Source organism: Rhinolophus ferrumequinum, chromosome 28, assembly GCF_004115265.2.
Source record: "Rhinolophus ferrumequinum isolate MPI-CBG mRhiFer1 chromosome 28, mRhiFer1_v1.p, whole genome shotgun sequence".
Classification (NCBI taxonomy): domain Eukaryota; kingdom Metazoa; phylum Chordata; class Mammalia; order Chiroptera; family Rhinolophidae; genus Rhinolophus; species Rhinolophus ferrumequinum.
The window spans coordinates 281783-309058 of NC_046311.1; the positions used below are offsets into that span (position 1 = coordinate 281783).

The 27276-nt window shown below is 42.8% G+C and overlaps 1 protein-coding gene across 1 annotated transcript in view; it reads left to right on the top strand.

Annotated features, from left to right (window-relative positions):
* The first annotated feature begins 1034 nt into the window (after positions 1 to 1034).
* Positions 1035 to 27276, top strand: part of ETFA (electron transfer flavoprotein subunit alpha) — a 52725-nt gene continuing 26483 nt past the window's right edge. Inside the window, exons 1-9 of the mRNA XM_033099944.1 lie at positions 1035 to 1191; positions 10076 to 10222; positions 12347 to 12428; positions 12522 to 12604; positions 16165 to 16264; positions 17213 to 17323; positions 17918 to 18019; positions 19182 to 19250; positions 23905 to 23987. Coding sequence (XP_032955835.1) covers positions 1153 to 1191; positions 10076 to 10222; positions 12347 to 12428; positions 12522 to 12604; positions 16165 to 16264; positions 17213 to 17323; positions 17918 to 18019; positions 19182 to 19250; positions 23905 to 23987 — 816 coding nt within the window. The 5' untranslated portion in view covers positions 1035 to 1152. The remainder of the gene's footprint in view (positions 1192 to 10075; positions 10223 to 12346; positions 12429 to 12521; positions 12605 to 16164; positions 16265 to 17212; positions 17324 to 17917; positions 18020 to 19181; positions 19251 to 23904; positions 23988 to 27276) is intronic.

The window sequence follows — 27276 nt, forward strand, 5'->3', positions numbered from 1 at the left end:
AGGCGGCTGGATATGTGGACGCAAAGGTCAGGAGACACTGGGCAGCCAGCAGGGTGGAAGGCAGCTGTGTGTGGGCGTGCCCAGGGAGAGGAGAGTGCGGAGAGCAGAGGGCTCGGGTGCACCCCCATTCAATGTACTCTTCCTTCCGCACCTCCAGCCCTGTCTCTAGCCATTCTGCCTCCTGCTGGCAGCAGAGTCCTGCCCCTTGTCCTTTGTGGGGACAGAGCTAGGAGAGCAGTTTCCAGGCTCTCGGCCTCAGGTGGAAAGGTGTTGGCTCAAGTAATAGATGGCCATCAGCTGTTGCCGGTTAGCTGTTAGCCACTGATATAACTGCCCTGGTGAAGCTAGCACCGGCGCATTGCAGTTAGCAAGTGAGGTTGGTTGAGAGAGAAGCGGACGGCAGGTTGCGGATTGTGGGGCTCCTGCTTCCTGTGTCTCCAACCCAGCCGCCAGCAAGACTATAGTGGTGTGACTCCCCTACCTGTGGCTCCGTGGGTGTTCCTTTTTGGCGTCACCATATCCTGCGTTCTAGTGAGGGGAGCAGGACCAGAGACCCCGCATGACACCCTGCATGACATCCTTGCACCTTCCCATCAGGATCCCTGCCTGTTTTGTGCCCACACTGTTCCTTCCCCTGGAACCCAGCTCAAATATCACCCATTCGGCGCATCCCTCCTCCCACAACGGGAATGATACGTTTTCTTGTGTGTTTCTCCAGAGTCTGGTGAGGTCAACGTGTCACGCATTCTATTATATACAGTCTTACATTCCCCGGACTTGGAAACTGTTTAGCACGTTGCAGGTGTAGCGTTGGTATGTGACTACTCGGAAGGAGAGGGGTGCACTTCAGGGTCTGGGAGCCAGGAGAGTGACGTCGTGGGCGCAGGGGCGGGGCGCGCCTGGGAGCGCCCGGGGCAGAAGCGCCTCACCTTTGCCCTACTCTCAAACCCGGCCCCTAACTTTCCGCCGTCCCCATTGGCTGCGCGGCCGCCCAATGGGCAGATAGGAGCCGCGAGCTCGCGCTCTCCGCCCGGGCCGTCCGGGCTCGTTCGCGCTTCTCGCGAGCGTTGCGGTGATTGACGGGTGGCGCTGCTGAGTCCGCGTCTGGCGGCCGTGAGGCAGAGTGTTCTGAGGAGACCCGGAGCGGAGACCATGTTTCGAGCGGCGGCTCCTAGGCGGCTCCGGCGGGCGGTGAGTCCGGGCGGGGAGGGCCGCGCCCGGTGAAGGTCCAGCCTCAACCTGCGTCCCTCGGACGGTCTCGGCGGAGGCCCCCGGCTCGCACGGACCTGATTGGCCGTCGTGCGAGCAGGCCCAGCCCGGCCTGGCCTCCGGCCCAAAGTTCTGGGGCTGCCCCGACTTCTTGCGGGGCCGAGGTCAGAGGGCGGGGCCCAGGGTGACCCCGAAAAGGCAGCCTGCGCTCCTGCTGGTCCCCCTCGTTGTCCCCCACAGCGGGTCTGGGGGCCGCCAGGTTCTCCACACTTGGGGGAAACAGGCCGCGCTCCCCCGGGGGAAAATGTCGCCGCTGGGATGCTCCTTCTCTGGGAAAGAGCGTAAAGCCTGAAGCGGACGTTTCTGGAGGAGGGAGACATGTCCACTGGGCCTGTGGGGCCGCGCGAATGCGCTCGTCCGGAGCGCGGGGCGGAGGGCCGCTGGCTGTGGGAACTGGCCCGGGGCCGCTCTGAGTCCAGGTGTCGCCGTGCAGTAGGACAGCGGGGGACCCGTGGGGAGTGGTGCGTGTCAGCGGCTCCCCTGGGGACACATCCTGAGTTTACCAGTGTGTCGCTAACTTCGTGAGGAAACCGGTAGGAAACGTCTCTCATCCTAAGGCAGACGGACAACAGTAGGTGGACGTTGACTGCAAGTCAAGTAACAAGCGGTCGTGGTTTGTGCAGGATTTCTAGTTTGCAATTAGGTTGCGTAGGAAAGAGATTGCTAGGCTTGAGCCAGAAACTTGGCTGACCGTTTGTACTTGCTGTGCCCTTCGTGTGTATTTTCCGGTTCACCGCTAGGATTTTCTCGGAGACACAGCTGGCAAGCTTGCTAGGTAGCTGTAGGCCCTTGTGTAGTCCTTGTTCCATGAAAAGTTTCCCCCAGCCAACCCGCCACCGACCACAGAGTCCAAACCCACATCCTTCGTGTCAGTGTTCAGTCTTTTCCCCCCGGGAGATTTTTTGCCTCGGAGGATCTAGACACAAGTTGAAGTCGTGGATTTGGGAAAATTACAGGCGTCTGAGCCAGACTTGCAGGAAAGTACTTATCTATGCAGTAACTGGAAGGTAGTTTTGTGAACAGGTTAGAAGTCTGGCACGAGTGAAATAATTGTGGTGGGGACCCTTTAATACTCATTTTGTAGAGCTAACAGAAGATAGAGTGATTAACTTCAATAATTACTGTTAACACAGTTCGCCAAGATACATAGGCAGTATTTCCAAATCTTTATGGTGGTTTGCCACAGACTTTGACCTTGATTTATTTTTAAAATTTGAAGTCAAACTAAGTCATGTAGCTGCTCTAAAGTCATTAGGGTTATTTGAGAGATTTCACTTTCAAGTGTATAGAGAATGGTGGAACGCTTCTAAAATGGACACAAAATACACATACATATTTAACTTCTTAACTTTTGAAGTTTTAAACTTAACAGACAAGTTGAAAGAATAGTACAAAGAATTCTCAAAATCCTTTGCTGAGTTCCACCAACTGTTAATAGTTTGGCACATTTGCTTTATCTCTGTTTGTATATACATATTATTATTTTTCAGAATCATTTGAGAATATCTTGCAGACATTCCCTTTCTCCTAAATAATTAAGTGTATTCTCTAAGAACAAAGAGGTTCACCTTTCATAACTACAGTGTCATTGGCAAAATGAGCAAGTTTAACAATGATACAATACTGGATAATCTATAGGCATTATTCAAGTGTTGCCAATTGTCTTATTAATGTAGCAGTTCTTATTTTAGTCGAGGATCATGCCTTGCGTTTAGTTCTCATGTCCCTTCAGTTAGAGAAGTTCATCATTGTTTCTTCGGTTTTGATGGCACTGACATTTTTGAAGAATACAGGCCTTCTGTTTTGTTGACTGTCTCCTGATTTAGGTTTGTCTTAGTGTTTCCTCTTGAGTAGATTCAGACTGTGTATTTGAGAGGAGTATCACAGAAGTTATGTGTTCTTGGTTCATCGTGTTAGGAGACTCATGATGTTGGTTTACTCCCTATTTGAGGTTAACTTTAATTGACTAAAGTGGTGTTCACCAGGTCTCTGCACTATCAAGTTACTACCCTTCCCCTTGTGATTTTTAACTAATTTGTGCGGAGATACACTGAGACAGTGCAACTGTCCTGTTTATCCTCAGATTTTCATCCACTAATCTTAACATTTGTTGATAAGAGTCTTGTCTGAGAAATGATTACTATGATGTAAAATGGTGACTTTTCCAATTCCATCATACCTTCTACATTTATTGGCCTTCAATTGTAAGGGAGAAAATTCCCTTCTTTCTTATTTATGTATTTATTTATGAACTCTTGGATTCTTATAATCTATTATTACTCTTAAATTTTCTGATGCTCAAGTTGTCCCATGTTTCTAAAACGGTAAAATGGGAGTCCCTTCACTCTGTCTTCTCTTTAACGTGTATTTATAATGTCTTAAAGTCAAAATAGCATATTTGAAACCCATACTCTTGAAATAAAAAAAAAAAAAATTGGGGCCGGCACGGTGGCTCAGGCAGTTGGAGCTCCATGCTCCTGACATCAAAGGCTGCCAGTTTGATTCCCACATGGGCCAGTGGACTCTCAACCACAAGGTTGTCGGTTCAACTCCTTGACTCCTCCGGCAAGGGATGGTGTGCTCCGCCCTCTGCAACTAACAGCAGCAGCTGGACCTGGAGCTGAGCTGTGCCCTCCACAACTAAGATTGAAAGGACAACTTGACTTGGAAAAAAGGCCTGGAAGTACACACTGTTCCCCAATAAAGTCCTGTTCCCCTTCCCCAATAAAGTCTTTAAAAAAATTGTTCTGTAGCTAACTGTAAGTAAAATTAGGAAGATCTATTTCCACGAAACTGTGTTTTTAATAACAGATTTAAGTTAAATTATTAAAGGATTGAAAAGATTACCTTGAACTGTGAACGAAACAATGTGAATATAGCTAACACTACTATAGTAACACTTAAAAATGGTTAAGATAGTAAATTTTATGGTGTGGTTTTTTTTTTTACCACAATTAATGAAAAAAAGAGATACTTAAACTGTTAGAATGTAAGCTAAATGGCTTGCGTTTGGTTTCTATGTTCCATTTCCAGTTTTGACATATTTGCTTGAGAGCAAAATCCTTCACCATGGTGGGGGCGCTCCTCAATGTCATCTGTTAATGAAAGCGGTATTTTACATCCACAGTAGAGAGCTCAAGAAACCACTAAGGAAAACAGGCAGCAGGTTTTTGCAGTTAGTTAACATTCTTGGGGGGCTATTAATCTGAGTTATTAGTATAATTTTATTCTTTTGCATTTGACATTAATTTGTTGACTAATAGGATACCAAAGACATATCTTATGTGGAGAGTGAAGCAACACTTTTCAAGGTCATTAGAGTGTTCCTGTGTTTATTGCCAGAGAGGAAGGCATATCTGTCATGATTCAGAACGTGGGAAACCGGTATGAAGGAACATGACGTTTTTCAGAGTCCATGGTTTAGTGTTGGTGAATGAGATTGAACTCTAATTCTCGTGCAAATTTTAATTTATTTTAAAAGAAAAAAGCCATTTTTGATGTGGTCCTAAGAGATTTATTGCATAAGGTGAATTCTGTAAAATTATACTGCCTGCCAGTGTGTCTACTAAGAGTCTTGTCTGTTTTCAAAGTGAAGTAAATTGACTGTTTTTAATATTATAATCAATGTCATATGACATTTCTAATCATGATTAAAAGGTACCATATTACCAAAGAGGTTAAAGTAAGTTACTTAGTTTAAGTTACTTAGTTACTTAGTTTAAGAAATGTAATATACACTTTATTATTGCAAAATGTATGTTAAAGTAGGGATAGGTGACTTTCATTGTATATTACATTTTTTAGTAGAACTTGGGAAGATTTTATAGCTTAGTCCTGCTTTTTAGTTTTTGAGTGAAGAAGTAAAAAAACACACACACATACACACCCACACCCACCCACCCACCCTTAACCTTTGTGCCACTTGGTTTTCAAAGATAGTGGGGGACTTGGTTCAAATTATTCTTGGTTTTGAGTGGGTTTGTAAAGGTAAAGTAGGGAGTTAGAGTTCAGCTTTTTTTTTCTTTCTTTCTTTCTAACACGTGGAAGGAACTCCTGAGCCATGTATCACCTTGGTTGCTCCTAAAAGTGCGGTCAAAAACTGTTAAGGTTTATAAGAGAAGAAGGACCCAAATGTGTTCATTGGACTTAGCTATAGCGAGGTTTGGGTAACTGAAGAGGGTGGATTCGTTGTTGTAGTAGAAATGAAAATCAGTTTGCTGTGGCTAGAGGAGAACAAGAGGTGAGGCCGCAGAGCTGGAGGGCACTGACATTATTTTCAAGCAGTTTGTCTCAGAGGGTGGAGGGAGGATGGTGACCCCTTTAACCCACCCCAGCTCTAGGGCTCTTTGTGCGGCAGCTGAGACTGGCACCTGAGACCTGCCTTTTGATGGCACTCAGCTGCCCCCACCCTCATTTCTTGGTGCTTCCTGGATCTGTCCCCACCGCGCTCTCCAGAAAACGTGCACAGCCCCGCATACAAGGAGGAGACGGTTAAGGTGGCAGCGACCGTTTGTAATCTTAGAGCATCCACTGTATGTAACGAATTAACGTCTCACCTGTGTGTCCAGAATGTTCCTACCTATCCATGTTTATTTTGGGGACAATGAGGAAAATGATCATCTCATTTTCTGTGGCTCAGATGAGTGGCCTTGGAAAATGGACGACCTAGAGTCTTAAAATTGTTTTCATAGTTCAGTGTACAGAGTAGAGTATTATAAGGATGTTTTTAAAGCAGCAGAAGATTTTTAAAAATGGACTGGATTTTTGGAGGAGTTTCAGGTTCACAGCAGAATTGAGCAGAAGGTGTACAGCATCCCCACATCCCCCAGCCTTCCTTACTATCAGGGTCCCCCACCACACGCTACATCTGTTACAATAGCTAAACCTACACTGACGCGTTGTTATCACCGAGTCCATAGTTCACAGTAGGGGTCATTCTCGGTGTTACGCCTTCCGTGAGGTAAAGACCTGTGTCCATCGTTACAGTATCATGTACAGTGGCTTCACAGCCCTACAAATCTCGGAGTTCTGCCTGTTCATCCCTCTCTCCCCCAGCCCCTGGCAACCATTGATCTTTTTTCTCTGTCCATAGCTTTGCCTTGCCAGCCTGTCACATAGGTGGGACTGTACAGTGTGTAGCCGTTTCAGATTGCCTTCTTTCACTTACATTTAAGGTTCCTCCAGGTCTTTTCATGGTGATAACTTTTTGTGTGTGTGCTGAATGATATTTCATTTGCTGAAGTTGAGGTGTGAGTGGCAGATGAGGAATAAGAGAACTGGAGTGGAAGGTGGAGTAGTGGGTTTTTAATTTGGGGAGTCATTAAATCAGGAGAGCCTCGAACTTGTTTAAATGTTTCCCCGGAAGGAGCACATAGGAGACATTACTGAGAGGAGATGAAATAAAGAAGTTTGCGTAGATTTGAGAGGATGGACTAAGATAAAGAGACCAGATCCTGGGGGAAGGACTTGCAGCAGCTTCCACTGTGATGGGGCGGAGCGAGGGTTCTGGGGTGGAGATCAGGAAGGGGAGGCAGGTCCTTGCTGTCCGCCTGGACCTCGGTTTTCACTGTGTAGTAGGAGGTGAGACTGCTGACGTAGGGAACAGACTGCTTCACGGTCTAAGGAACATCAGAAGAGCATATCTGAGGAATGGCGTGGAGAGTGAGTGAGAGTGCCAACAAGTCCACTATAGCAACAGGGCCAGGCCATTTTGAGGGCCCCCAGTAAGGTTGGTGACGAAGAATTTATGGTGATGGCAGCCTGCGTTGATTAATCTTGATTTAAGTAGCAGTGTTTTGAAGAGATTGAGATTCCTTTCTCCGTAGTTACCTTATTCAGTATTGCAAGAATTATTTTCAAATGTTTTAAGAATGTGGCTGCTTTTCTCCATGAAAAAGAGGGCCCCAAAGAATACAGATGCAGTGGGACATAAGATAAAATAACAAAATGACTTTTGTTTAAAAACCTTTTCAGTAATGGACCTGTACTTTCTGAATCTTTAGGGAAATTCTATACCACTCTTCTCCTTAAAGTAGGATTTAAGGGTTATAGAATTTTTATAGCTGGAAAAGAGGCTGAGGATGTCTTTTTTCTTATTGAAGAGTGATTTTTTTCTTTTAAAGCAGAGTATTTGCTAACTGAAATCTTACAGAAACGACCCATATGTAAAGCAGTTAAAATGGTGCAGCTTCGATGGGAGTGGTAATTAAAACACCAAATCTGGAGTCTGATGACCTGGACTTTTACCCTGGCTCTGCTTCCTACCTGTGTAGCTCCAGCTGTATCAGCTGCAAAGTCAGGGTGGTGATGGTACCTGCATCATAGAGTTTTTATGAGTTTTAAGTAAGATCGCACGCACGCATGCACATGCCACACACCACACACGCATACACATGTACGCACACACCACACATAATACACACATGCACCCACACAGACACACATGCTTAACACAATGTCCCCCTGGAAGTTCTAAAGCTGGAGGATGCCTTAGGAGAACTCCCTCATTTATCTGTTGATAGAACTATAATTTACATCAAATATGGGCCTTCTGCCACCAAATCTTGGATTTATTCTCCAAATGTTGATGGAAATCTCGTAATTTTTATGGTAAATGATGTGTGAAACATAATTAAAAAATTGGTGTCTGATATATGTTGGTACTAATTTATTATTGGCAATTCTTGTGAAATGTGATTTAAATAATAAATTATGCCATTGGGTCCTAATTACAAAGTTCTTCACAAGATAGTGTGCCCTTCTGATTGAAGAAGGAAAGTAACGTATAATTCTACAGATATTTATTGGAATAAAGCATTATATTAGAGTCTGGAGATACAAAAATGAGCAGGTATGGTATTTACCTTCTGACAACTTTCATCCCATCCCAGGAATTGTGAATTCTTGTGATTTGCTACAACTTTTTTGGAAAACAGTGTGCATCAGTCAATATTAAAATCATTGAAAAGTGTGCCTACCTCTTGATCTATCACTTCTACCTGTATTAATTTGTTAAAAGAAAAGCACCTTAAGATGTACATAAAGATTTCTAACCTAAACTTGAACTATCTCCCCTAAGAAGGCAAATTTTTATTGTAGAAAATAAAAAGTTATACAAACAGGTACTTGATTTGCAACAACAAAAGTCTCATTTTCTCCCCTTCCTTGCTCCCTTTGAATAAACAAGGGAGGAAAAAGGAATGTCCTCCATTGACACTTTGCAGTGATTCTTCCACAGGCACAGCTTGCTGTGCTCTGCCCTTCCTCTCCCCAGCTGGGGAGGCATTTCTATCCTTGGAAGGCTTGCCCTAGGGTCTCTGGCCTTCCAGTTCTAGTTCCGGTATTGTGTTCACTGTGATAGAGGGGTTTTAGAGGGCTGAGGAGAAGGTGGGGTGAAACAGTAGAGGGAGGAAGCCTAGGGGTGTTGAAGGGTGAGCAGAACCTGGCTTAGTTTTCTGTGGAAGCAGAGCAGCTAGACTACAGTTTGGCCGGGTTTCAGTCAGAGGGTCTTTCTAGACTACTGGGCACTCTCACCTGTTGAGATGAGTGCAGAGATTTAGCTCTGAGTGTGGTCTTTGCATTATTTATAATAGTATTACATTATTAATAACCCAACTGACTACAGAGACTGGTTAAACTAATACAGCAATTGATATTTACAATGGAGTAAATGAAAAAAAAAGTGTTTTATCAGTTTCGTTATTAACCAGCATTACATTCCTGTGCCTACCTTCCCTTCATGCATACCCTCCTTATAAATGTCCAGCTCTGGGTCAATTTTATGTTATGCTTCTGCACTCCAACTCCACGTCTGGAGATGATTGCTCCATGAAGCCATGCAACCATGCCAGTCGACCATCGCTGTCTCCTTTTCTCATTGCTTTATTGCCGTTTCTTTCCCACAAAGGTAGTTCCAAAATTGGCTTCTTTCCTCATGCCTGTGGCACCCTCCCTCGCCTTTCACATGACAGGAATATTTAAACTTCCTTCCTTTCTCTTGCTTTTCTACTTCATGATCTGTAGCCTCCAGCGTTTTGGATCTTGTTGTTAATTGAAAAACTGTTTTGAACAGGTCTTATTTCCCTTGACATTTTTGAGTGCAGGGACTGTTTTTGTTCATTTTTGTGTGCCTGGTGTTTGAAGTCTTTCTAGATGACCTTGAGCTGTTGCCGGTGTCTTGATAGTCTACAGTGAGTATGGGTGGGTACCGTTTGGTTCTAAGGTACTGTCTATAAGGTTTTTTTTTGTCAATTTGGAGGCATATTTGAACAGTCGAAACCTCAGCAAACTTGCTGTATGTGTTGTTTTAAAGACATTTACATTTTCACTTATTTTGGCATTGAATACATTTTGCCTGAAACAATAGAAATCAACTTGAGTAATTGATTTCAGACCCATTATTTCTGGATGTTCTGTGTTCTTTAGCAGCATTGCTGCAAGTGAATGCAATTGGCAATAGTTTGAGTCCTAGTTTGATACTCACATGTTCTGTTTAAGGATTTTAAATTTGTATACAGTAACTATTTCTCATCAATCGTAGATTAGTGGGAAAAATGCTTTGAAATAATTAAAACAAATTTTTAACAGTAGAACACTAATTTGCATTTTCTGTTCTTATTAGGTATGAATATTAGTAATAGAGTTATAGACATAAGGGCCCAATTTTGCCACTGAGCAAGTATTTCATAAATGCATTTATAGAACTGAATATTACATAGTTTTCTTTAAAGCACACATGCTTAACAGTCAGTAAAAAAGAAACAACTATTTGTATTACAACATTCTTTTCCGTTTTCTCCCTTTTTAGGCCTCATTGCTACGATTTCAGAGTACCCTGGTGATCGCTGAGCATGCGAATGATACCCTAGCACCCGTTACATTAAATACTATCACTGCGGCCAGACGTCTGGGAGGTGAAGTGTCCTGCTTGGTGGCTGGGACCAAATGTGACAAGGTGAGAAATTTTTAAGGTCAATCATACCAAATATAATCTCCATCAAAAGACAGGGAAAGATGGCAACAGAGAATTATGGTGAGGACTGTAATCCAAAGTGGGCTCTCAGCCTCATTAAATGACCAGTGTCACGATCATCACTACGTGTGAAAAAGGAACTAAGTTTGCTCACTAAGCATTTTATCTTTTGAAATGAGGTGGAATACTTGATTTAGTTCCACTGGCACCATCATGTGCCATCAGGTACCAAGTAGAATGATAATATTTGCGTCCCCTTAGAGGTTAATAGCCGATTCCTTTTTTGTAGTGATGAATATACCTACTAATTGCTTTTAATTCCTGTGAGTGGTAAATCTGGACAAAGTATCATGGGTGTTACTTTTTAATTGTTAGGAGAACTCAAATGGAAGTAGTACTGTGCTTTCCAAACTGTAGCTGGGCACAGAAAGATATTCTTCGTTTTTCTTGTTGAAATAGGACAGTGACAGCCTTGTAAACCAGCCCCCTGATAGGGTTTGCAGGGTCTGTACCACTGGGCTGCAGCGTTGTTGAAATTGTGCTTCAGTTAAACTTATGCAGCTTGAGCCACCATTTCACAGCACACAGAAGTTACCCAGTGTGTGGTTTAGTTGGGGGCGTGGACCTCTGAGGAAGACGTCTGGAGAGCACATGCTTCTTTCTAGAGAATCCTATGTAGTTTTTATTAAATGGCATGGATGCAGAGCATGCGATGTAATGAGGTTCGGAATGCCAGTGTTGCTTGAAATGCATGAAATTGGTGTCTGGCAGGTGTGGGGTTAAATTATGCGTATTGGAGTCTTATGGACACTCATCTGATCTGGCTGTGCTATCTTTTCTGGGTGCCTGCCTTCAGATGTACAGGTTCTGGGTTTGATTGCTTATTTTGCTGTGATTGTGAATAATTATTCTAACATTAGTTTAAAAATGTTCGAAATGCTATCTTATGTACACTGTTTTGAGAAAAGGCAGAGATCATCTCTTAAGTCACGGTTTTCTTAAAGAAATCTTAAAGAAAAGCCACGAGCGCCTGTGTAAAGAGACTGTTCCTGGCCTGGGCAGGTCGTGGTTCGGGACTACTGTCTATAAGCAGCGAGTGACTCTTCCCGTGGTGCCAGCTCTTGCTGGTGAGCAAGGAGGGTTTGGATAGCACAGTGCAGTCTGCCAGCGAGGGCGTGGTGCGGCGGGGGTCCTTGTGTGCTGCTGCGGCAGTGCGCACTGCTGCCACCTTGCCCATCCCAGGGCACGGGAGAGACAGCCTTTTACGTCCGCTCCTCAGTAAGTCAGTGTGGCGGTTGCAAGAAAGCAAAAGACCGCCCTGTGATTGCCTGTTTCTGCTAAGGCAGCAGCCAGCAGGCTGTAATTACAGACTTACTAGGTTGGGGCCAAAGTAATTGTGGTTTCAAAGGTTAAAAATAATTGCAAAAACCGCACTTACTTTTGCACCAACCTAATACAAAAGGGAATTCTAACTGCATTCTGTACACAGGAAATTTGATCCAAATAGGAAAAAATGAGCAACTAAAATAGAAAATATTGTTTCCTCATAGATAAATATATTTAGATAGGCAGGAACTCAGGGGTTCACAGTGACCGTATGTGAAATTTTCTGTCGTGCCCAGGTTCACAGATTTTAACATCAGCAGAAATTATTATTACCAGATAAAATGCTGTGACCTGCTCTTTACCCCTAGGAAACCCTAAGTCTGAAAGGCTGTGTGACTGTTGTGAGAGTCAAAGGGAACCTAACGGTTGCCTCATTTTCACCATTTTTAAGATCGTGAATTTGCACTTTCATCGAGCGAGAGGTAAAGAGGACAGCTGACAACTACATTTGAATAGAGAGCTTTGTTGATTGTGGTGTATCAATTAGTACTTTTTTTTTCAAGGCAGGATTTTTGTTTAAGGTCAGTGGGCAGTTAGATCAAGTGGTGTAAGATTTTCTTTGTTAAAGAGTATATTGTTTTATTCCTCAGTTGCCCTTGGGCTGATACGACAGTTTTTACAGTTGGCTGTGAAGATGTCCCGCCTGCTGACACTTGTAGCTCTGGCTTTGTTTGCACTTTCTGTGGATGGATGATCAGAACCTCTGTCAATCTTTCGTAGGTGGCACAAGATCTCTGCGGAGTAGCCGGTGTCGGGAAGGTGCTGGTGGCCCAACATGACGCCTACAAGGGTCTCCTTCCAGGTGAGGCTCCCGGTGGGAGTAGTGCATATTGTTCTCAAGTAGTGTGTGTGGGAATGTCAGGAGCTGGATTCATCAGGTGTGTTTAATCCTCAGAGGAGCTGACGCCACTGGTACTGGCAACTCAGAAGCAGTTTGGTTACACACACATCTGTGCTGGAGCGTCTGCCTTCGGAAAGGTGAGGAGATGGGGTGTGTGGGCTCTGATGTCATCCTCGGAAGGGCTGGGGCTCACTGTGCCCGCACTGTGCAGCAGGCTTTGTGTTGGTAGCTCATCCTGACCTGCTGAGTGAGTGTGGTAGTTTCGCTGAATGGTATTCTTTCAGGATTGTATCATTTCTGTTAAAATGCGATCGCCAGCCAGGTTTTCAGATTTTGTCACAGAGACAACTCTGTTCTTTTAAGATTTTGCCATAATTTATTAAAATGCCACTCCGGATTTTCAGATTTTGTCATGGAGAAAACTGTTTCGGCTACTTTACAAACATGATTATTTTAAGACATGTTGAAGTATCTCTGTGTGTCCGCTAATGTCATTTGTATTACTAACCCATCTTTCGAGATGGGTTGTTTGGGGGGCTGGTGGATATTTATAAAGGCCAACTTTTACCTACTTGGGGGATTTGGGAAGGTGTGTGTGGTGAAGACATCTTTGGGCTAAAGACAGCTGTAGTTTGATCATCTGCATTGTGATATGTCTGAAGAAAGAATGTGCTATCGGATGGGTAGTGTCTGGATGAAGTTTTAAAAAAGGGGGCAAGGTAGAGGGAGCCCAAGAGAAGGAATTTGTCTGTGGGTCTTTCTCCTCTCTGTGGCCATGGGTGTTATCCCAGCTTTCTTTTCTTTGATCCCCTTCTTCTTAAGCTTCAGTTTTTCATTTTTATTTTTACTTTTAGAGATTCTAAATTAAGTTGTACACAAACAGATTCTATTATAAAGGATGCATACTGAAATGCAGTATGCCGAGCAAGATATCAAAGTCCCCCTTTCTTATTCCCAACTCCTTCCCTCTTCAAAAGTTACAGGTGTCAACAATTGTACGCTCTTTAGGCCTCTTTCTATGTATTTTCAAGTTATAATACATGTACAGTTTTTTGGGGGGTTTTCTTTGTTTTTTTACTTCTAAAATGAGATAATATAACATGAATTGTTTTATGACTAATGATTTTTACTTAAGAGTGTGTCTTGAAATATTTGCTCATGTGTCCATCTCATTTTTTAGGGCTGCATAATATTCCATATGTAGGCAAGGAGGGACAGTTAGGTTGTTTGTAATTGTTTGCAGTTATAAACTTTGCTGCAAGGAAACATCCCTATTCATGCATCTGTATATACACGTGCCGGTATTTATTTAGAACAGAGTTCTGAAAGGGAAATAGCTGGGTCAGAGACTATGTGCTTTTAAAATTTGGACGTATGTTATTAGATTCCTCTTTTAAAAGGGTGCCTCATGTTCCACTCCACCACTCGCATGTGACAGTATCTTGCCAACACTGGGTATTGTGCCTTTTAACATTGCCTCTAATCTGATGGGTGAAAAAAAATAGTATCTCTTTAAATTTTGCATTTCCCTAATTGGTAGATCAAATATCTTTTCCTGGTCGTTTTTATTTCTAGTCATTTTTATTTCTTATTTGTATTGTCTTGATGTGACATTTTTTCTTTTACATTTGCAATTCTGTTGTAATTGATTTTTAAATATGAGTTTGGGAACTAAGATACAAGCTTTTTCATCGACCAGCCCTGTCGAGTGGTTGTAGCAGTGAGCTCCCAATACGTCAACCTCTTTACTTACAAAAGGAGTGGTGTTTGTGAATGTCTGTCTGTGGCACAGTGTTGGCTTCTCCACACGAATCACCGCAAACATGTGGGGCCTCCTGCCAGTCCTCATGCACATTGCTTTAGCTTGTTTTTAAACTCTGGAACGATCACTTTGAATTCCTTAAATTTTTTCTTCTAAGGTTAATAGAATTTCTATACCGTGACAGAATCTTCAACCATAATGTAAACATACGAGTTTAATGAACAATTGTTCTTTTATCTTAAGTTCTTTTATAAGTTTTTCAGTTTTCACATGGGGTTTAGTAACTGTAAGTAAGATGTTCCACAGACACATATGACCTTGTTCTTCTTTTTCTATTTCCTTTAGATGTAAGGTTAGATTGTGTATTTGCGATTTTTCTTGTTTCTTGAGGTAGTCCTGCATAGCTATGAACTTCCCTCTTAGAACTGCTTTTGCTGCATCACATAAATTCAAACTCTTTATTTTCTGTGACATCTTAATGTTTCCTAATTGTGCTTTTATAAACTACAGTACTTTTCAGTAGCTCTTCTACCTTGGTTGAAAGAGGATTACTCTGTAATGTAGGTGCCAAACTGAAAAGTAGAAAGTCTTTCCTATGGGAAGTGTGACAACAGGAAAACGACTCAGGCTGTCACCCCTTGTTACCGTCAGTGTATATAGAACCACTTACTAGATATGGATTACACACACAAGAGAAATAGAAGACCTAAAACCTCTGCCCTTGGGGTCTTTATATATTCCTTGAATAGTTGAGGGGCGTATAGTATGTTCAATAGACATTAATTTAATACGAAATACATGTTATTGCCATTTAAATAGTGTAGTTGTATATGCATGTGGAAGGATGAATTAGAAGGTAATCCTGGGCGAATTCTTAGAGAACAGAGAGAGTTTGGTGTGGAAGGAGGAGAGGAACTGGAATACTGTTATAGTGAGAGTTTGCCCACTAGGGGTGGTATCATGTACCGAGTTTAGGAGGTCCATGGAGTAAGCTCTGTAAAGCAGTGTAGAATTCAGCTTTACTCTTTGTGTGATAAAAGCAACATTTCACTTTTTTGATCACATTCAGATGATGTCAGCATGTAAGAGAATCTGAGTCTGGAGAGTATGGCTACTCAGTCGTCACTAACCGCCTCTGTGTGAGAGCCCTAGGTGAGAAGTTTAGGCTGGGAGCATAGGGATTCTCTTTCTCTTATGGTGAGGTGACTGAGACCTGGGGATACCGTGGCTGTCCCAGTGACCCTGCTAGTGAGAGCAAAGTTAGCACGTGTATCCATCCCACAGATGTGACATGTGTACCAGGAAAAACGTGTGTGTTAATTTCTGTTGCTCTTTTTATGTATACTGTACAGGCTGTGCTTCAGCCTTCTGATGTTATTTTTATGGTTATGTAGGATTACTTTATAGGGATGATTTGTAAACCTATCTCCTGTTGGTGGACATTTAGGTTTGTTTTGCTTTTTTTTTTTTTAACGCAATAATTTTTTGAAAGGTGAAAAATACCTGCTTTGAAATCTTTTATATACGTCAAGTAAATATATACAAGTAGATTCTTTTTTAGTATTTGATAATTTTACTACTCTTCTAAACATTTCTTACCTTTTCTTTTCTTAATTCAGTAATCCATAACTCACTTTCTAAGTGATGCTCATGAAAGCAAATACCAAATCTCATAATTCAACATACTGAGTTAAGGGGACTTATTAATGTAAAACTCATAAACTCTTAATATAGTTAGAGTAATGGCAGACTTACTTCATCTCAAAGACAGTCTGAAAAGTTGTGTTTGAAGCTGTAGTGTGTCTAAAGACGTATGTGAAATACAACGTATTTGAATTAAAATTTGTACAGAATATGCAGTTAGAGAATGTTACTGCTGATAGTTTATAGCCCATAGCATGCGCCTATGTAACTTACTGCTTGTTTTGCTTTTAGAATCTTTTGCCCAGAATAGCAGCCAAACTTGATGTTGCCCCAATTTCTGACATCATTGGGATCAAGTCACCTGACACATTTGTGAGAACTATTTATGCAGGTGAGTAGCCAAGGACAATAGTTAGTTAATCAACATGTTAAAAGCAGAAATTAATCTCAAAGACTGTATTTTTTTAAATAAGTCGTAGACTTGCTTTAAATGGACCATCTTAAATGTTTCTGGGAAACGTCTTACCAGTGGAATTGCTGCTAAACCGTGACAAGACGTCCTTTCTGATAGTGTCTCCTTCCTGGTTGTTCAGTTCACAGATGAGGTTTGTGCAGTGATCCATAAACAGTGGATTCACTACTCAGTGTGTTTTGTAAGTGGCACCTGGAAAAGCAAAACTTTCTATTTAAAAAAAGGATCTTCTTTGCTGCTTCTCTTACATTGTCATCTGCATTAAGATGTTCCTTTCAGTGTCCCTTTGGTGGAGTGATCTTTTGCTAAGCACACTGGTCTCTGATTAGATGGTCAATTCTCAAATCAGATCTTTCATCTTTAGTAGTGTTTGAGGGGAAATATTTGGTCATAGTTTAGGACATTCTTACTGTGGTTGCTAGATCCTTTTAAAATCTTGGCACATCACACTTATTCTTTGTGCCCTATCATGTTTTCTCTTACTTCCCTCCCTAAGCATGCAAATAGCTTCATTCTTTCTAAGTTGTTGCAGCTCCTACAGTTGTCACTGATTTTGTTGTTTTGGAGAAGGAAGCTTTTGTTTGTATTCCTTTTAGGAAGAATGTACCTTATCAGTGGGGCTGCCTATTCCACTTACTTGCTTCCAGACAGGTCAGCTCCTGTCCTATTATTTCTAAAGATATCCAAGGTGAGATACCTACTGGTATGTTTCTTCAGTGTTATGGGTCTTTTTCCTACACTCAGGAGAGGTGGAAAGCCACTGTCACACAGTTACTTCTGCCTTGTCTTTGTGAAGTAAGTTCTGAGCCTCACAGGAATACGTCTTTGTTACCTTTCATGGTTGTTGTTTTAAATTGTATATTTCAGGAAATGCTATTTGCACCGTGAAGTGTGACGAGAAAGTGAAGGTGTTTTCTGTGCGAGGAACATCTTTTGAAGCTGCAGCTACAAGTGGTGGCAGCGCCAGTTCAGAAACAGGTCAGTGTCCGTCCAGGGTGTGCTTGCTTTTGTGTCTTGTTTCCAGTTTACAGAGTAGAGTGGTGTCAGACGTGGTCCCCAAGCATGTACAGAAATAGAAAACATTCACAATATGCCTTTTTCGTACCACCTTTGGTCCTAGGGCAGTTGCTTGGATAGATGAAAGGGTCCCAACCATTAATCTGCTACACTGATGCTGAGATTCTTTGCTCTCCTCTTCCTGGTTCCCATTATGGCACTTGGGAGATTCAGTGTAGTGGAAGAATGTAATAGCAAATGTGCAGAGAGCATCACACTGTAATATAGGCAGTATCTTATTTGAACTGCATAGAGAGCGGGTAATTCAAGTGTGACAGGTAGACTCAGAAGTAAATGACTCTCAAATGTCATACAGCTAACGAGGTGAAGGAGGCTGGAATCTAGTCCCTTAAAGTTTTTCAAAAAATCAAAGAAAATGAAAGGAGGAGCACAGAAAATTCACAGTAACAAACAAACTTAAGTTTCATGGGAGTCTTTGTGTATTTCTCTTAAAAATGATTATTTTAGAACTTCAACTCATAGTCAGTGTTTTGTTTTACATATCAATGTATGTAGCATCAAGTCCTTCTCCAGTGGGGATATCAGAATGGCTTGACCAGAAATTAACAAAAAGTGATCGACCAGAGCTAACTGGTGCCAAAGTGGTGGTATCTGGTGGTAAGTGAGATTTGTAATGTATTAATTTTAAAAGATGATCTAAACTTGAAATACTTCAGTATTATTAATATTTAGTTTAGGGAAGCACAAATTTTTCCCCCCAAAATGTAAGACGTAGGTAAGTTGCAAGTATTATTCCCGTTTTACCAATTAGGAAGATGGAATCCTGAGCTTAGTATACAATTTGGGCTTTTCTTTTGCAAGTCTGTGTGGCTGGCAGCAGGGGAGCATGGTACAAATCTCACCTATGTAACTTTGACACTTGGTGTCTTTGTTGTACTGACGTCCTTGTTATTCTGGAGTATGGTTGGCTTCTGAGTCATAAAGAGAATGGGTTGGGATCTCAGGGCCATGCTGTTTGACTCCCACACTCCACACTCACTGCGGAAGACCTCTGGTATTCATGCAGGTGGTTCTCCAGGAGAAACTCTGAAAGTTTCTGCATGTTTAGTATCAGAGCTAGTAGTACTGCATAAGACTTACTTCCTTTTGTATATCATGCTCCTTATTTAAAAAGAAAACACACTTTTTATAGTCTGCTGCGATTTTAAAATCTTTCCAAACTAAACATCAGGCAAACTCATTAAGCTTCCAGACAGCCTTGTATTGCAAGGGGCATTGAGAGGCCATAATTTAGTATTTCAGAAAGATATATCTGACTCCTTTGTTCACAGATTTATTGAAGAAATGTTTATTGGGTATCTGTTTTATGCCAGGCCCATTGCCAAGTGCTGGGCAAACAAAGAGGAAAAAGCAGGGGTTCTTGCTGTTCGGGAGTTTGAAGTCTCATGCAGTGACTTCCATTTAAATAATAAATAACTTGATGCAGTCATTCCATGGTTTTGCTAAATGCTCTGGGTATAGCAGTGACCAAGCTAGATACGGATCCTGCAGTGGAGGAGTTTCCGTTGTGGTGGGGAACACTGAGTGTGAAGGCTGAGCGTGTAGCTGGTGACCTGGCTGGTTAATCACAGTGTGGAGCACGCGTGGGACAAGCTCAGGGTGTCGTTGGGGAAGGTAGGACAGGCTGTAGAGAGGAGGTGGCGTGCTTCACACAGCATTTGTGAAATACGACCATCTCTCAGGTATACAGAGTCGCCACGTTTTTGGAGAATGGAGTTTGTATTCACTTAATTTGTTTTTTTCATCTTTTTTTAATGAGGTCGGGGTTTGAAGAGTGGAGAGAACTTTAAGCTGTTATATGATTTGGCAGATCAGCTGCATGCTGCAGGTAGGTGTTTTCATTTGTAAGAAAATGTACCCTTTCCATTGGCAATAATTTTTCTTCATTGTTTCATTTCTGTATAAGGTTGCAAATTATTCTGCTTTCTCTGATTTTTTAAGTTTTGTCTCTAAAACAGTTTTTCTTAGTCTCCAATAAATGGTATGACAGTGAGGAGAGGGTGTCCTCTTTCTTTTTTATTCTTTATGTGACACTGTTACATTTGCCAAATCTTAGTTTTTTCCATTAAAAATTAATTTAAAAGTCAGCTTCAGTGCTACTTCAGATCCAGGAATGCCCTTATTTTTCTCTTTATTGGTGGTCTAATATAAATCTCTCATACTAATAGAAATTAACATTATTTTAAAACTGTAGTTAACCATTTATAGGAAAGGTAGGACATGTGATTAAAAGTGTATTGACGAGTTCCTGAGCCATAAAAAAGAATGAAATCTGCCATTTTTGACAACAGGGAGGGACCTAAGGTATCGTGCTGAGTGAAATAAATCAGAGAAAGACAAAGCTTATGTGATCTCATTTATATGTGCAATCTGAAATACAAAACAAATGAACAAACAAAACAGAAACAGACTCATAGACACAGAACAAACTGATGGTTGCCAGAGGGGAGTGAGGTTAGGGGATCGGGGAGGGGGTGGAGAAGGGTGAGGGGATAAACTACAGACGTCTCCTTATAAAACAAGTCACGGGGACGTAAAGTGCAGCACGGGGAGTATGGTCAGTAATAGCGTAGTGATTGTCCGGGGACAGATGGGTACCAGATGTATTGTGGTCTCTCTGTGAGGTATGTAAATGTGGAATCACTATGTTGTAACCTGAAACTAAGAGAATCTTACATATCAACTGTAATTAAAAATAAAGTTAAAAAGTGTGTTGATGACAATGGAATGTTGTTTTATAAAACATCAGAAAATTGAAAATATTTTAGTTTTTATTTATACAAGTACTACATGAATATATTCTTTTTACAGAAGTCTCAATTCTGTTCTCCCCCACTTAAGAGTTTTGTGTATAACTTTCTAGGCTTTCCCTATGCTTTTGTATTATCTAATATGTATACTCAGAAACAAAAACGGTTTTGTGTGAATAAAGCCGTGATACTGACTTTCTAATCATGGCAGTATTTAACTGAGAAAGTTTATTTCATTCATTTGTTCTTTCATTGAGTATTTATCAAGTATCTGCCATGTGACAGGCACTGTTTTAGGAACCAGGGAAATACAGAACAAAATAAGAAAGGTCTGTCCTCGCGGAAGCTACAGTTCTATTCGGGTGAGACTAGACTTTGTATTAGTTTCCTGTGGCTATTATAAAAAATGGCCGTAAACTTGGTGGCTTGAAACAACAGAAAATCACTATACAGTGAAGGAGTCCAGAGGTATATTGAAATCCAGGTGTCATCAGGGCCATACCCCTCTGGGCGCATCTGTTTTTCGCTCTTCCAGTTGCTTGCGGCTGCCCTGGTGTCTTGGGTTTGTGGCGCCATCACCCTGACCTCTGCCTTTCGTCATGTCATAGCCTCCTCTGTCTGTCTTACATCTCCTTCTGCATCCCTCTTAGAAGGATACATGTGGTGACATTCGGGGCCCGTCTAGGTTGCACTTTGAGTGCTTTCTCCCCAAATCCTTCACTTTATATCCTGTCTGCCGCCATATAGGTAATACCCACGGGTTCTGCGGATTAGACAATGAATACGTTGTTGGAGGGGCCATTTCTGTGCCCACCACAGACACTAAACACAACACATTAGTCAATAGTATTGTATGTTAGAGGGTGGTAAATGCTGTGGAAAATAATAGAACAGGTAAAGGAGGGGAAGGGAGTTACAGTTTTTAAAAAGATGGTCAGAGTAGGCCTTAATGAGAAGGAGACATCTGAACAAGGTTTGGACGGGCTGGCGAAGCCAGCTGTGTTTCTGAGAGAGAGAGCAGTGAAGTGCACAGGGTTGGGCCTCTGCTGGCAAGTCTGCTCTGTGCTGGGCAGCAGGGAGGCCGGTGGCGGGGGAAGCATGGAGGAGGGAGGAGGAGACGAGACTGGGTGAGGAGATCAGACCACACGGCATGGAAGCCTTTGTAAGGAGATGGCTTTTTTGTGAATGAAATGTGAACTCCTGAAAGGTTTGTGCAGAAGTCACCTGATCTGACTCTTACTTAAAGGATCGCTCTGGCTACAGCTTTGAGAATAGACTGTAAGGGAAAGTGTAGTAACAGGGAGGTCAGTCAGCTCTTCAGTCACTCAGGTGAGAGACGCTCGTGGTTTGGACCAGGTTAGTAGCAGTAGATGTAGAGAGAAAGTCATTTCGGGATGTAGAACCATTGGGATTTCCTGACAGATTGGACATGGGTTAAAAGAGAAAGTTCTGATCTGGCAGCTGGTAGAATGGAGTTGCCATTAGCTGAGATGGGCACGGTCCCAAGTGTGCCGTTTCCCGGGAGAGGTCAGGAGTTCAGTTTGGGGCACTTTAAGTTTTGAGGTGTCTAATAGTTGACATCTAAAGTAGAGATGTCAGGTAAGCAGTTGATTTGGGACTGTGGAGTTTGTGGGAGAAGTCTGTGCTAGAGATAGATAGATGTGTGGGAGACAGTGGCGCTTTGATGGTTTTGAAGCCTTGAATCTGGGTGAAATCACCAAGGGCAGTGAGTGTAGATAAAAAAGAGGCCCCAGGACTCAGCCCTGGATGCTGTGAGGTTAAGAAATGTGGAGAGTGAAGACCTGAAGTGAGTGAGGCTGGAAGACCACGACAGAGTTTCTGTTTGGGGTCCAGGGAAGTGTTTCAGTAAGGGCAGGAGTGACCACTGTGTCCAGTGCTGCTAGTAGGTCAAGGGAGGGGGACTGAAAGTGACCACTGACTTTAGTCGCCTGGAGGCGCTTGGTGACTTGGAGCACGGTTAGTGGAGCAGTGGGGCAAAAACCTGATCGGAGAGGGTGTAAAATAGTGGTCCTAGGTCGTGGTGACGTGGCTGTATTCACGTGTGATAAGCCATCGAGTAGTCCACTTGTGACGTGTGTGGTTTTCTGAATGTGTGTGCTGTTTTAACAAGGAAGTTTTTTGACAGAGAGAGGCCTGGACTTGGAGACACGGAGTACAGACGACTCTTTAGTGGGATTTTGGTATAGGAGAGCCGAGAAGTAGACAGTAGCTAGAGGCGGAATGGGACCAGCAGAGGGCTTTCTAAAATCTGGGACAGGTAGTAGCATGCTTCTGTGCTGATGGGAATGCTCCGGTTGAGAGGGAAATTGACCACACAGGAGAGAGGCTAGTTTCTGGGTGCGATGTCCTCAAGTGGACCACAGGGAATGTGGACACAGCTGCAGCTTGACGCGTGAGTGTTAGCTGGAGCGTGTGGAAAGTCTCTTCTGATTGTTTCAGTTGTTTCAATGAAAAGGGAAGCAAGGTCATCAGCTGGAAGTAAGGATGGATCGGAAGTTTGGAGAGAAATGAAAGATCTGAAATTATAGTTTAGGAAAGGGTGAGAGAATGAAAGCCTGTTTATTTAAAATAAAACACAGTTAACATGGCTGAGTGTTGGGGGTTTGCTCCGGTGATGGTGAATTACAGGAGAACAGGTGTGGACACGGTGGTGTGATTGCTACTCGGGGCCCAGAGATGGAAGTTTCCCATGTCTGTGACGATGTCAGAGGAGGTCAAGGAAACTGACGTCAGATGAAAGTCGTGGTGAGTCTCTGCTCACAGAATTGAAGCTGGGTGAGAAAGAAGAGCCCATGAGGATGAGAGAGGACAGTGAGTAGAACTGTAGGTCCTACCAGCGTCAGGGGAGTTGCACTTGTGTACTACAGGGGGTCGTCTGGAGAGCGCAAGTCAGACATGTGGGGAAGGGGGAGCTTGGTAATGGAAAGGCTGGGGGTGCGGGGTGTGGCTCAGGTGGCCTGCAGGACAAGGTAGCTGAGGAGAGGTGTTCAGGGAACTGAGAAGCCAGGGTGTTGAAATCTCCAAGAATTCAGACAAGACTAGTATTGGCGAAAGTGACAATGACCCTGAAATTAAAAATCGTTGCGAAACGAAGGGGATTGACTTGGTGGTGGGTACAGTAAGGCCTTAAGACAGTACATTTCTAACTGGGCTGTATCGGTGTCTTGTTTTACTTATTAGTAAATATCCCAAGTAGCTGAGTAGTTGCGGGGACAGAGCCCCAAAAAGCAGTTTCCAGGCTCTCGGCCTCACATAGAAAGGTGCTGGCTCAGGTAGTAAATGGCCATCGACTGTGATCAAATGGCCGTCAGCTGTGGCTAGTTGGCCGTCAGCTGTGGCTAGTTGGCCGTCAGCTGTAACCATTGAGCCATCGGGCACTAATATAACCACCGTGGCTAGGCTAGCGGAAAATGGGGGCCAGCAAGGAGATGGTGGCTGAGCCTGCAAGCGGCGCAGTGAGGGTTGAGAATTGTGTGGCTCCTGGTTCCTGTTTCTCCAACCCAGCCGCCAGCGAGAGTAGAGTGGTGTGACTCCCCTACCTATGGCTCCGTGGGTGTTCCTTTTTGGCCTAGCCATTCCCTGTGTTCTTATGTGGGGAGCGGGAGCAGAGACCCTGCGGGCCGCCCCGCACGACAAATGGCGCCGCGAGCAGGGTCCCCTGCACGACAGTAGTCGTGCTTCAGAAAAATGACACTTTTCTTTCCCCCTTAGTTGGTGCTTCTCGAGCTGCTGTGGATGCTGGCTTCGTTCCCAATGACATGCAAGTGGGACAGACAGGAAAAATAGTGGCACCGGTAAGTACTACAATGAAACGTGCTTTGCAAAATTCTGGGGGGTAAGAACCACATATACGTTATTTGTTGAACCGTCATCTCTGATTCTGTCCCATTCCATTACTTAAGCAGTCAGCCATCGACATGGTGAGTGCGTTCTCTCAGGGCCTGTGGATTTCTTGGTCTCAGTAAAATGTTTGGCGGTTCTTAAACCCAGAAGATGTTCAGAATTTTTGAAAGCAGTGGAACACTGGCCAAATCCATATTATAACACCAGACATAAAATTGATAAAAGCAGCATTTTATGATGAAATGGGTTTTATAAGTTCACATTGACATTTATTTACCATAAAGCCTATATATTATAAAATCACTAAAAATAGTGAATATGTATTAACAGACACAGAATTGTGAATGCAGGACCTGTGAGTGACAATTGTAGTCTTACAGCTTCCTGAACACCTGCTTTATTTCCATATTTTGTCTGGTTGCATGAAATTCTGCAAATTCTGATCCGTATAGATGAGTAATACGGGGAAGTTCTTCAGCTAAATCTGTCCAAAACTTACAGAAGGAATGCTTTGGTTTCAAAGTTGAATCAGTAATAGGATCTAATGATTGTTCAGGTGAACAATGATTTTTCAGGTAATTTATTCTCGGGTAATGATTTCTTAGGTGATACAAGTTTTCGGTGGATAGGAGTCTAGGCCAGTTTAAATCTTTATTGAAGGGAGAAAATGAGTTTTTGATGTTATTGTGAAACAAGATCCAGGTGCCCCCCACTTTTCAAAAGTTTGCATCCAGCCACTCTGCTGTTACGGAGACCTTCATTAGTGCTGGTTTTCGCGAACTGAAGGAAGTCCAAAGAGGATTTTTGCTTTTACGCAAAAACGTGAAAAGCGAAAATCACACCTGTGTTTGTTCTGCAGGTACAGAGGCAGCGGCTCCTGGCGCAGTTAGTGTTATTTTAGGTGTCGTGTTATTTGGTGTGATTTGGTAGGTTATTTTGAGTCTGGGAACTTTCCAAAAGTTTTACATATAAACGAATAACTGCTGCTTTGTTTGACACCATTTTGGCTTACAAAAGGTTTCGGAGGAACGCTCTGTGTTGGGATAGTGGAGAAACCTGTGCCAGGTCAGAGCTATTAAAAATCTGTCTCAGTGCCCTTTTCTATCAGATGTCCTTTTCCAAATTTCAAAATAGTCAGAATGTTAAGTCTGTTCTTGGAAGTTTGTTTGGAAATACCTGTTTGGTCTTTTGCCCGTTTTAAAACTGGATTCTTTTTCTTTTTATTGTCTCTTCTGTATCTAACCTGTGTATAAAATGTTTGTCGGATACGTGTACTATGAATATTTTTTCCCTGTTTTCTTTCGATGAGCAGAAATTTAATTTTTATAAGATCTAATGTATTGGTGTTTCCTCTTACGGTTAATACTTTTGTGTTATTCAGCTTATTTGAAGTCAGATAAGGTCATCTCAGAATCTACAGTAGATACAAAAACTATGAAGTCACACAGTCCTGTGTCCTGTTTGCCTGTGAGGCACACTTGTTACTCCCTGAGCAGGAACCTCGAGCCTCCCTGGCATTTAATCAGGTGTGGCACACACACGCTCTGTGGAAATCTTGTTTGTCCATGTTTAATGAGCAGACAGCTCGAGACTCAGAACCTTTCTAATCAATAATACTTCTACCAGAAGCTTTTATTTCTGTTGGCGGAAAGGGAGCACTTGTTATTAAGTGGCATAGCAGAGTGACAGGAAGTGACCAATGGCGTCCTTAACTATATTGAAAATAAATGTCATACAGTCAACTTTCTTCAGCCTTACGGCTATGAATATGGAATTATTGAAAATTTTACAGGGAATTTAAATATATTAAATGCTTTGAAGACTCTCTTTAACATAAATCATACAATCCCTAGAGATTCTGATTTATTAAGTCTAAGTTAGGCCTGTCTCTGTGTGTGTGCGTGTGTGTGCGCGTGCGTACGTGCGCGTTTAAGGCTTTAAAACGTTTTTTGAACCGATCTCAAGTCTACAGAAACCTTGCAAGTACAGAACAAAAACCTTCATTTTGGGGGCCATTTGAGAGTAAGTCGCTCAGTTGACGGCCAGTTGTCACCTAATACGTAGGATGGTTTCCAGTGTGACCACTAACTATTCAGCCTCTAGGGTCAGGCGACTAGCAGTGGTGGCATTCGTACCTGCTCAGGCTCGCCAGCTGTCCCGATCATATTTTTTACAACAAAAGGACCTTGTTCAGAATCACGTGGTACATGTTGTCATGTGTCCTTCCATCAGAAATAGTTCCAGTCTTACCTTGACCTTCATGACCTTGGTTCTTTTGACGATTATAGGACATTGTTTGTAGAGTAGAATGTCCCTCCATTGGGGTTTGTCTGGTGTGTCCTCACAATTCAGTGTAGGTCATACGTCTCTGACAGGGACATCACAGCGGTGATAGTTCATCTGCAGGTGGCACGCAGTTTCATTTTGTCTTATTGCTGATGGTCTTCACTTTGATCATTTGATATCTGTCACAGCTCTCGACTGTCAAGTGTAATTAAGAAATGATTTGTGAGGAGTTACTTTGAAATGCAGTGAATTTTCCAGTTTGCCTGAAACTTTCAGTTTATTCGTTTATGTGTATCAGTGTGGACTTCACGGTTCCCATTTTATTCAGTGGGCGAGCATCTGTTGTTGTTGATGTAGAAACTCCCACATTTGGCCAGTGAGAACCAAATGTGTCTTCAGGGCAACTTCTGTGTCTTTGACATGTTCCCATCATTCTTGGAGCCCTTTCTTACTTTCTGACCCAATGAGATGTTCTAGGCTCATTTTCTACTTTTGCTGTCCCAGCCCTGGAATCAGTCTTTTCTCTCAGGAGTTCTGTTTCCTTTTAGTGAAGAACAATATTTGGAACAATATTTGGAATAAATATTTGAATAGTTGTGTTCACTGCTATTGGGATGTCACTGTTCCCAGGACCGCTCAGTGAAAAAGCTAGGGAACGTGTGTGGGGGTGAGGATATGTAGGCAGATACTCACATACATTTACATATGCATGAAACACATTTTTCATCTGTCTTTCCATGTCAGTCTGTCTACATGGAAAGCCCTGATTTCACAGTGATACTGCCAATTCCCGTCCAGTACCACCGGGCTGAGTCTAGCTCTCGTCCGTTCTGATGGTAGTGCCCTTCCCCCACAGTGGGAAACCCCACGTGGGCTCCACGCCCGCACTGCCAGCGCCCCTGCACGACTCCCTCTCCACCTACCTTGGCCTCCCACGCCCCTCTCTGAACAGTT